Genomic DNA, 11,660 nt, shown 5'->3' with positions numbered 1-11,660 from the left:
TAATCACAGATTGTCTCATGGGACTTAACAAGTTGTGACATACTCTGCCTTTAACCCTCAATAAGAGTAAGGAAAAACTCTATTCTTAGAGGATCCCTCTCCTAGGGTGGACGGCAGTGCAATAGATGTCGCGTGTAGCTGAGCACTTCATCAAAATAACAGTATTTACAACATTGATGAGAAAAAACAGTGTCTTATATAAATGGAGAGGTATATCAATGTTTAAAGTATTTTTATAACAAAGAAAATGTCTGACAGAGAGGAAAGGAGCAGTAATGACAGAGGTGTTTTCAGTACAAAAGGTGCAAAACATGAAGGTATAGGACAAAGTTTGGGAAAACTGCTTCGCTTGGTCCACTCATTTAAAATAAGCTGGCAGTGCTCTCTAGTGGTGAACTATTGCATCTTTCCCTTTTGACAGTGATTCAGCACAATGAAGCGTCACATTCATAACGTGCTGTTGATCATATGAAGATGAAAAAGCGTCACTAGTGGGGGGGGGGACTGATGTGAAGCAGGAGTTATGTGCTCTCACGAAGGAGGATGGCAAGTTTTTTTAAGTCCTTTGAAGAGGTCTTATATTTTGGCTGTTAGAGATTCACTCCCCTCAACACGACAAAATTAGTTCTTTAATGGCTATTTCAATATCTAAAATTTTGTAGAGGTATAAATAGTTGGATATAAATTGTGAAAAATATTAATCTGCACTTCTTTCGTCTTATCGGTTATACAGAATTTCCCCCAATGTTGCTTAAAAATAGATAGATAGAAGGCCCTGTTGATAATTTAAACAAATTTGTGAGTAATTTGAAAACGTTAAAATGAATGAAGTAAAATGAAGTCCACCAAATTTTCTGAATATGTTATTTTGGAATATACTCTTTCCGGATCCTTCTGGCAAACTTCTTCTCCTCTTTTAAATCTCTATACTATACTTTTATTGGTGTGCGTTCGCCTAGTTCTGATCTTACTCTCTATTTTAATAATTTTATAATGTTTTATTTTATCTTATTTTATCTTTTCTCATATGAAACATTCATAATTTCGTTTGTGTGCTCTATTGCTGTGTGATCTCCCTATTGTTTGTCTTCAATTTTTTACTTGTAAAGCACCTTGTAACTTTGTTTTGATTAAGTTTGTACTTCTTCTTGCTCTTTTTTCAAATTTGTAGATTAAATCATTAAGTGTTTTTTTCCCTCATCACTGTTTGTAAATAATACTCTTTTCTGTTTATTTTCTTTCACTTGTTTGTATAATTTGTCTTTTTTATTTACATGGTTGAAATAAATAAAAATGAATGAAAATGTGCTATATAAATACAGTTTGCTTTTATTATTATTGTTGTTGTTGTTGTTGTTAATATTCCTGTGATCACTTTACTTTATTCAGATGAGTAAAATGTTCTGAGTCAGATTTTGTTTTCTGTAGTGCTGGTGGGCGGGGAACCTTAAAGGAGCTGCGTGCTACGTAGGACGCAGACGTATTGTTGGAGGAGGAAGTGAAAGGGGAAGAGAGCAGCAGCAGCAGCAGTAGCAGCAGCAGCAGCAGGTCTCCAGGCAGAACAGCCTTCTAACAAAGTGCCAAATTTAATCATCTAAATCTGCCTCCTCCGCTTACGACACTGTGCTTTTTAAGTGGTCACACAAAGGGCGACTCTGTTTTTTACTAGCATCTGAACCGAGGGGTTGCCAAACTAACGCGAGCTTGAGTTGCCAGCGAGGAAGCTAGCTAGCTAACTGCCGTAACGCCTAGTTAGCCTCTGACGCTAGCTGCCCCCTGAACAACAACAGCCTGCTCCGGTGCTCAAGTGTCCTCTCCGCTGTGCCACAGCTCCAAAGTAAGTTCTTACTTCCAGGTAACACCAGTCTGATCCCGAGGTAAATGTGAACCCACTCGTTATGCGCTCTGTTTCCTGTTAATGCAGCTGCGGCTAATGTTAATGGTGCTGCGGTGTTTTTCGAGAAGCTGGATTGCGAAAACGAGGCCCGTGGCTCCTCTGGGTGAGACGACGTCGATGCAACACAGCTCCGTGAAGATGTGTCCTCTGTCAAATGTTGAGAGGGTGAAAGTTTGAAATACTCAAGTTTCCACGTAGCCCTCATGCTCCCAGTTAGAAGCTGCAGGACGCACTCAGCCCTTCCACTGAAAACTCCACGTTTCTGTGCTAGTCATGGTCAAAGGTGTTGTTTTTTTTTTTGGCGACACGTTGTTGTTGGCAGTGTTGTGTGTCTGTCGTTGTGTTTCCAGGAACACGGGACTTTTAGTTTCGGTTGTGACTCATGCATCTACATGTTTTCACTTTGTTTAATCAAAGGTATTTGATTAGGTGGCTTCAACGCCTATTACTTGTACCAACGCGTTGGGTTGACACGAAACCGGTGTTGTTGACGTCCAAACTGAGAAGTCCTAATGTTTTTTGATGCAGTCATGTAACCTTTTCCCCCTCTTGTCTCCTGCACCGCTTTCCTGTGATGCAGTGTTACACAGTGAGATGAGTCCCTGATCTGCGATTTAGTTTTTAATTAATTGCATTAGATGACAGCTATTCATCTCAAGTTAATTGACATTAAAATAATTTGAGTCTGAATGACCTGTCTGGTTGTTTGGATCAGCTTCAGTTCAAGCTCTTCTCATATCCCATGAGGTGACATGTCTGATTCTTAATATTATCAGTATGTTATTTATATTATCATTATGTTCCTGCTGGCATGGTCAGCGTGTCTCTGTTTTTCATTTTTCCACAGTTAAACATGTTGCCCAGACGGCTGCATTACACCATCTACCTTCCAGTTGGTTCTGTTAGTGGTGCCCTTCAATGTTTACAGTGGAATTAGCAGGTTTTTGTCTAAGCTCTTGTGGAAACATAATTTTTCTGTCTTTCTCTTAATACAGCTCTGTAATATGAAGGCAGAGTTGTTAGACGTTGTGGGTTTACAGAAACATTTGGCTTCACAACATACTAGAAACTGTTAGTGCTCTAATGAGTTATTCTTTTAACAGGTAGAGTTAATAGAAATACTAAATGAATGTGTTGTTCAGAGCATTGAGCAACCTCTGAACTCAGCTGTCCCAATCTATATTTAGTCCCTGGTTTGTTTTCGACTGCTAGTGTGCTTGCATCATACACAATGTATCATTTACAGTTGTTTATCAGCTGAAATTGAGTAAACAAGTAACTTTAAACTAGCTACCATTTCTTTGTGCAGGGTCAAAGTAAACACATTCATTTAGTATTTCTATTAACTTGCAAATACTGTACATATTCTTCGTCATCTGTATTCAGTTTGTTACAAAATGCTCCTATTTGTATCAGTCAAATTTTCCAGTTAACATTGATGTAGCAATGATAATAATATTAATCAGTCAGTTTGGCGAGAGGCCTCCACCCGATTTCAAACTGAGTCTCCTGTCACAGACTATAATCTCGTTCAGGAATCTGTCTAATGCTCTTGTCTGTGAGACGATCAAGATGTGGGATGAGTTAGCTCTGTTGTCATGTGACTGTGGTGTGAGCATGCCCAGACTTCAGTGATGTGCTGCTGCTCTTGCTCCTGTCAGCTCGTCTTCACAGTATGGTAGTCACTGGAGTGCTGTGCTAATTCCACCAAGAAAGAATGCAAGTGTACTTTACAGCTCCAGGTGGGAACCGAAGGGTTTATGCTTCATAAGGCTTAAGTTAAGAATTTGGATTTATTTTCATGGCTCATAATTCAGTGTAGAATCAAATTTTTTTTATTTTGTGTGTAAAATGTTTTTGAAAGTATTGTTTATGTATGTTCTATAATTTTTGAGTTTACCCTGTACCCTTTGTACACGGTGCAAACAGATGCTAACCAAATCTCCTTATAGTCGCCTCTTGTAACATCTCTGAGTGACCACTACGTCCTCAAGTCCTTTACATTTTTGTGGATGATCACGCTGCGTGACACATAATAACTTTGCTAAATCAAGATTGATAGTGAATGGATTTTCTTATCCTCCCATAACAATCTGATAATTTAACAGCTTTTTACCATAATCCTTGTTCAACTGGACGTCTATAGAGAGCTCACTTTCATTTCCCTGAGTTTCTGTAGCGACTCATCTCACACTTATTTTCTTTAACAGTGATCCTTTGTCAGACTTCAGTCTTTCTGATTCCAGCATATGTGACAGCTATGATTCAGATTCTCTATGTTTTTTCTGTTCATTCAGCTTAGGTGCCGCAGTCTCAGGTCTCATCATGTTAGGGAACACCCGAACTTACGTGATGTTCAGATAGGAAGTGGTCAAGTTTTCTTTTAGACTGTTGTGTAACAGGTTAGTGCACTTCACAAAAACAGATGGAAGAAATCATTTAATTTCCCTAAAACCAGTCACAGAACTTGTGATTTAAGAGACATTTGTTGAGAAACAGTATAGACAGCAGGGCAGCTACACATTGATTTCTTGATTGACAGTTGTTCCAGTATTTTTTTATAGCAAAATATGAACATTGTTTGCGTCCACCTCTCAATTGTTGTATGCTTATCTTTTTCATACAAACTGAATATGTTTGGGTCTTGGACTAAATTTCTGTTTGGGATATTTAACAGGTATTTTTCACAACTTTTTGACCTTTTCTGGACAAAACAGTAAGTCTGTTAATCAAGAAAGATATATTGGAGAATAATCATCAATGAAAAAATGTATTTATTTATTGCAGCCCTTAGTAATTAACACATGTAATTGTCCTTAGTCACATTTAAGATCTCCTTCATTGTAGTAGGGAAACACTGCATCTTATTCCCTTCAGACATTCACTACTGCACCCACCCTCGCTGACAGCATGCACATCTACAGTAGACTTTCTAAAGTATATTTCTTATCAAAATCAGTGCGCTTGCATGTTAACTAATGATAGAGCAGACTGCTATGTAATCGAGGTTTATTTTAGAAAATCCCTCAGGACGGAAACATAGACTTGTTTATTTACTGTTCTACACTTTGTTTTGTTATGAGTAGTAGTCTCGAAAAGTCATGATATACTGTAAATAGAGAATGAAAAAACTAATATTAGGAGGGTTTAAAAATGAGTCTTCATCGGGGCAGTGCATAAGCAAATCGGTCTCACCAATATAAAAACTTAAAAGAATAAACGATGCAGAGTAAGTTTATGTAACTTCTATATTTATTAAAATATCGGCTTCCAAAAAGCCATATCGTATGTGCACTACTACCAACAACTTCTTGTGGAAACATGGTTGAATGCATTTTTAAAGAAGTGTAACGTGATTTGCTCACTTGTGCATTTGGAAAAATCTCTGATCTTGCTTAATCAATTTTTACAAAAGGAAATGATGCACATCGCTGTTCACTGCTGCATTCGAGTTTTCAGAAATTACACAGATTTCGTAATGAAGATTTCCTACAGTTATTGCTGCAGGTATGAATCGAAAGCACTGACAGAGATTTTTTTTCACTAAAATGTAATATGAAGACTCAGACAATAGGGCTTTATTTAAATGCACATGTAGAGTGTCCCCTAACTCATGGTGTGTATGCTGCTGTAAGTGTAGTGTACTGTCTGTAGAGTGTTCTGAGATCATCAACACATGTAGTAGCTGGTCTGCACAGTGAAGGTCAGATCAGCAGAAAAGTTCAGATGTGTCACTCGGTTTTGAAGAGTCCGTTCTTAAGGAGGTGACTTCCTGTGGTGTGTAAGAGGGGAAAGAGAAAGAATGATGTGGTTCTCGTGATTTGCCCAGCAGCGTAGGAAGCGCATGACTGGAATAAATGGTATTCAAACCTGATTGGTCCACGGGCAAGAAGCTCTACACGCAAATTTGTAGACTAATGTTTTCCAATGGCCTTCTCTGCTCTGAGACATATTTTCTTTATTGATTTTTATGTGATGATTAGTTTGTGACAATATATATTCTTGTAAAGTGGAACTTACTAAACATTTTACTGTCTGTCTCTCTGCAGCTGCTGAAAAATGACATCCAGAAAGAAAGTGCTCCTGAAAGTCATCATCCTGGGAGATTCTGGGTGAGTCCCAACGTGGCATATTTGACGTCAATCATCGGTTATTAATGTTCTAGAATAGCTTGGTGGGAAAACACCTAAATGCCAGGGTGTCATTAAACTTTGGAGTTGAATCCTCTGTTTAAATCAGTCTGTATTAAGATGACTTCCTTGTTGGCAGGAGTTATGATTGTGACACAAGCTGTATCCAGGCAGAATGAGGCCTCTGCTCTTCACCAATGCAGCTTTACTGTTTTTCAACCATCTGCAGAACTAACCAGACATAATCACTGCCGTTACAATACTTATAATGTCATTATAATGCTTAGTACTGCGCTGGGTTGTCTTAGAAACATAAATTTGGTTGCGTTTGGCTATTTTGACATCAAGTGCTCTCTGAAAAGCTCAACATGCATAACATGGTACAGAGAGTAAATAGGGTCTTGATTACATCCAAAGTCACATGGCTGTATTTCATCAGTCAACGTGTACCACAGTTTATTTCTTCTCCTGTTCTACCACCTACAGTGTCTGTTATTCTGTTATCTACTCTGTCGTTGCTCAGTGTTGGAAAGACCTCCCTCATGAACCAGTATGTGAACAAGAAGTTCAGTAACCAGTACAAAGCTACAATAGGAGCAGACTTCCTGACGAAAGAGGTGATGGTGGACGACCGGCTCGTTACAATGCAGGTGCGGCACAGTTACAACTAATAATAACAATAACTTGGGTTTATATAGCCCCTTTCAAGATATCAAAGGCTGATTTACAAAGTTTGAAAAATGAAACAGATCAAGGACAAAAACAATTTTGGGGAAACTCTAGCTGGGGATAATGAAACTTTACTGGTCAAAAGCCGTTGGGAACAGAACTTAAGGAGTTATTTTAAGGAAACGGTTTTAAGGAGTTATTTAAAAGTGCCCAGAGATGGAGGATTGCTAATCTCTGCCAGGAGCGAGTTGGCAGGTTGGTGCAAGGCACGGTGAGCAGACCTGTATATCAGGATTGTAGGTTCTGGGATGAAGTACAGGGGAGGAGGAGGTCAGAGAGGTACTGGGGGAATGAAGCATTAAATAATTCAAGCATTTAAACAGCAGCATCCTTTGAGATTATCATCATATTGCTGTATTTGTTTCCATCTTTTCCTCACTCCTGTAATCCTCTCCATTTATAAAAACTATTCTCTTTCTATTTTTGTCTAGATATGGGACACAGCTGGCCAGGAGAGGTTCCAGTCCTTGGGTGTTGCGTTCTACCGTGGAGCAGACTGCTGTGTGCTGGTGTTCGATGTGACCGCACCCAATACGTTCAAGACACTCGACAGCTGGAGGGACGAGTTCCTGATCCAGGCCAGCCCCAGAGACCCGGAGAACTTCCCCTTTGTGGTGCTAGGCAACAAGATCGACCTGGAGAATAGACAGGTTGGTACGAGTAGATAGTGCCTCCATGATGGACACATTTTAAATCCTGACCTATCCTCCATTGCATTGTCCATATGTCAGACCTCCAAACACTTAGGCCCAGCTCTTGTGGGTGTGTTTCAGCTGTGAACATGCATACGGAGCCACATGGAGGGTTTTAGTGCTTTTAAAACACTTCTGGCTGCACAGCGTGAATATGGCTGATGCTCTTAAATACTTGAATTGACATCAGCTTCAGGATATGCCACGTGGCTCATACTTTAAATGTAGGGTTATCAAGTGGTTCATTGGCATGTGGCTTAAAAATATGGTTATTTGTGAAATTGTTTGATCTGGCCAGAAGCCAACAAAGCTTATTTTATTTTGTTCTTGACTGCCTTTTCTGTTGTCTTTGTTTTGTTTTACTGATGTTGGATCCTTCAGCTGGGACTTCTACATTCACTTCACCGTCAGTGAGGTGTGCTCCACCTTTGTGGTGTTGTCCATTATTCCTGTCGTGATTGAGCTAAGCTGAGTGGAGTGGTAGATTTTACATAAAGAATAAATAATCAAATTCAGATCTAGAGCAGAATGTAGAGGTCGTGTTGATGCACAAGACTCAAGAGCGACGTTCACATCTGTGTGCAACAAATGACTGATAGAGGATAGCATAGAAAACGACCGTGTTGTGTTTCTTAGCAACGTAGTATTTAGTCTGTGTTTGTCGGCTGCTGTTGAGTTTGTGTCGTTTATACACCGTGGCTTTTTCTGCTGCTTTATTTTGCTGTTAATTCTGCAAGAAATGACAAGCTGTTTGATTTATATAGCTTCATTTTTTCTCCATAAAATGCATTGACGCCCGCTGTCATGTTAATTAGTAGATTTGTATTTATCAATTTATCAGTTGTGTGGACAGGCAGCAAAGTGCCACAGTGGATTTTTTTGGTTGCTTTCGGTGCAGTTTTCACCTGGAACATCTTACATGTATGAAATACAAATAAGCCTGGCAGCCTTAAGGTATTCTTTCATAGTTTTATCATCATTATTAGAACTATGCAACACTCCCTCCATCCCCCTTTGACTGTATTTTTAAAGACTACATTTCAAGTGAATCACTTTGTCATTTTCTACACACGTAATTTTCTTCATGCTTGAGTATATTTTCTTTCCACCCCTGGTTATAGGTTGTCAATGTAACCCTTTAATGCTCCAAATCCATTTTGATTTTAAGCATGAAAAAAAGTAAACATGCATAGTAACATTCAGATTGACATTACAGGCTTGATTTAAAAAAAAAAAAAAAGTTTTTTTTTTATTGAATCTCTAAATGACAAGTTTACTGATTTAAGCTTTCTAAATTGATAATTCTCTTCATCTTCATACACACAGGTAACCACCAAAAGGGCTCAGGCTTGGTGTCAGAGTAAGAACAACATCCCCTACTTTGAGACCAGTGCCAAAGAAGCCATAAATGTAGAACAGGCATTCCAGACAATTGCACGTAACGCCCTCAAACAGGTGAGTCACAGCTGCTTAAAAATGAAAATGATAAATGAGTTGGTGTCATGTCTTTTCTTTCTTTTTTCTACACTGCTGATGTCTCTCTTGATTCCTCACAGGAGACAGAAGTGGAGTTGTATAATGAATTCCCAGAGCCCATAAAACTGGATAGGAACGACAGAGCTAAACCTTCAGCAGAAATCTGCAGCTGCTAAAGGACAACTCGGACCATCTTCTCTCTTGGCTTTCTGAACCACCCTGTCACCGGTTACATCACCTGCACCTTGCTCCGAGGGAAAATACTTCCCTGCTGGTCTTCCTTCTTCACACCTCTGTTCATTCCATCAACACAACCCCACACAAAGTACGCTGCACATGGATGTACCCCACGCCCACCGCCCACTTAGCACACAAATTAATACACTAGCGTACTCGCTGCAAAATCCATTGCCCAAAGATCACATACATGAAAAGAATGACACCCCTTCTGACCTCACGGTCCCTGACTTGATAGCGAGTGATCTCCAATTGTCTGCCTGTGGCCCCTGATTCCCACACACAGGGGCCTGAGGGAGCTATGTTTAAACAGTGCAATTGGGAACTCTGGATGGACTGGCTGATGCTCTGTAGTGTGAGACGATGTTGGCTAGTATCGGCATTCCAAGTATCTTATTCTCATTGTCTGTTTTCTCTTTGCTTTATATTGCCTGTCTTTCAACAAATTATATTTGTGTGTGTGTGTATATATGTTTTTCCTCAATTGGCTGATAATATTTCTGAAGCCAATCTGAAATATACTTTTTTTTTTTTGCACTTTCTTTTTAAGTTTTTGTCTTTTAAATGTGATAGTGGGATGACTGATTTTGGGCAACGTCGGCTACACACCTTCAAATGATCCCTGTTCATTCTCCTTGTCTAATACACACTGAGAATCTGTTTGGTGATTGTTTTGCCTTCTCCACTCAAGGTTTGTGGGTTTACAACGGCCTCACCGAGCAGAAAAATTCCTGAGAAGACATGTTGAAGCTAATGATGCAGTCACAGTGTAAAACATGGATTAATTCTTAATATATTAATATTTGCCTTTTATGTAACATTACTTGTACCGCTACTATTACTGCTGTATGTGTTTACGTCCTTCATCAGACATCTTTCAATGCTATGGAATTACAGTACGTGTCACCAACACACACACACACATACATCTGCCTTCTGTCATGTCTTTGTTATCGCTGTTCTCTCTATCTGCTTGTAGCTCAGGTCGGCTAAGTACTTAATATTTTTAATGGATTGTGTATTACGGTGTATAGACAATAAAGGTAAAAGGCTGATGGACTGAACAGAAATCGATGTTCTCTCTCTCCATTTAAAGAAAAAAAAATCCAACGTTTTGCCCTGCTATTACTCCTTATAGATGAAGATCACTTCGATGCCAATGATGTTGTCAAACAAAATTGGGATGTCAAATAATAAAACTCTTGAATATATCTGTGTATGACTTTGTGTGTCAATGTGTTCAATTTCTTGCATTTCCTTCATGCATCCAGGCTTTTCCTTGCATGAGATACACTTACTTTTCTTCACATTTGTGTCTGATTTGAGACGTGGGTGTTGTGTGATGGAATGTTTGGATGAGCTGCCGTGTTTGAAAAACCTGGTAAATGCTTCCACAAAGGGGTTTTCACTAAGATTAGCTATTTTGACATCTCACGAGGTGGAGGACCACTCGCACCTTTACATCTCTTAAATTTGGTGACCATCACAAACTCGCATGTTCTCTAAACTTACCCCATTGCTCTATACTTGCTATATAATACACTATTATTACTTTACTTTCCAGCATGACACTTTCTACTTTGAGAGAGAGAACTGTTATATTCAAGGGTCCCAGTGAGGCAACATGCACAACAAACTTAAGCAGCTTAATATAATTTAGAAATTGTATTATACGTGTGTGTGTGTGTGTGTGTGTGTGTGTGTTTTCTGATACATCATAATTTCTTCAGTGTGCCAGGACACTGAGCCCCTACTAACTATATTTAGATCAACTACAGCACTGACAAAAAAAGGTTTCAAAGTCTTAAGATAACACGCTCACACAATATGTAGACTTCTGTGTGACCCACATTTTGACATGTGACTGTAGGAAAAGCACAGATGTGTTAAATAAATAACGCGGGCTGCATTCCACCCAGGTGAATTTGTTACACTTCTGTTCTCTCAGCCATAACAAATCAAAAATGTCTGCCATGCAAAAGGTCTGTTCTCATGCCTGTTCAGGGAAATACAGTTCAGCAGCCACCACCCAGTGTACAGACACATTTCCTTCACTGCACTGTGTGAGCAGACAGTCGGGGCAGTAGCCAGGATGTGATGCAGTACTGAGGTCATTAGTGCAAATTACACAATAAATAAATTAAAAACTACTCTGGTGTGTTCTGGGGAATTCCAATTTCTTTTTCAATGTGGTAATAGTTTATTATTAATAATAATAATAATTACATTTTAAAGTCTACATTACTAAGTGCAAACAGACATAAATCACCATCAGCAAAATAAAATTACATCAGTTTTAAAGTGGATAGGGTAAAAACAAGTCGATGCATAAAAACCAAAACCATGATATGTGAAAACAGAACTAGAGAAATTAACACACACACAAAATCAGGATAAAAAAGAAAGTGGGACTAAATCGAAACTCGTCACTGAATGACGACGTTCTCCCACATCATCATTATGTGATTGTTCAGAATGTCAAAATAAAATGACAGTAAC

The 11,660-nt window shown here is 39.0% G+C and overlaps 1 protein-coding gene across 3 annotated transcripts; it reads left to right on the top strand.

Moving 5' to 3' along the window:
* The first annotated feature begins 1,479 nt into the window (after positions 1-1,479).
* On the top strand, positions 1,480-10,372 carry LOC118104821 (ras-related protein rab7). Of its 3 annotated transcripts, XM_035152032.2 has the most exons (7): positions 1,480-1,837; positions 1,925-2,000; positions 5,947-6,009; positions 6,551-6,677; positions 7,188-7,406; positions 8,775-8,903; positions 9,005-10,372. In XM_035152032.2, exons 3-7 carry the CDS (start codon positions 5,957-5,959, stop codon positions 9,098-9,100), a joined length of 624 nt encoding a protein of 207 aa, XP_035007923.1. In that variant the 5' UTR covers positions 1,480-1,837; positions 1,925-2,000; positions 5,947-5,956; the 3' UTR covers positions 9,101-10,372. The 3 variants fall into 3 exon arrangements, with proteins under 3 accessions (XP_035007923.1, XP_035007922.1, XP_035007924.1); XM_035152031.2 differs by lacking the exon at positions 1,925-2,000; XM_035152033.2 differs by lacking the exons at positions 1,480-1,837; positions 1,925-2,000 and adding an exon at positions 1,859-1,877.
* Positions 10,373-11,660: the final 1,288 nt, after the last annotated feature.

Source organism: Hippoglossus stenolepis, chromosome 3 (genome assembly GCF_022539355.2).
Source record: "Hippoglossus stenolepis isolate QCI-W04-F060 chromosome 3, HSTE1.2, whole genome shotgun sequence".
Lineage (NCBI taxonomy): Eukaryota > Metazoa > Chordata > Actinopteri > Pleuronectiformes > Pleuronectidae > Hippoglossus > Hippoglossus stenolepis.
Note: the sequence above shows the minus strand (reverse complement) of the source record. Positions and strands in the feature narration are given on the sequence as shown.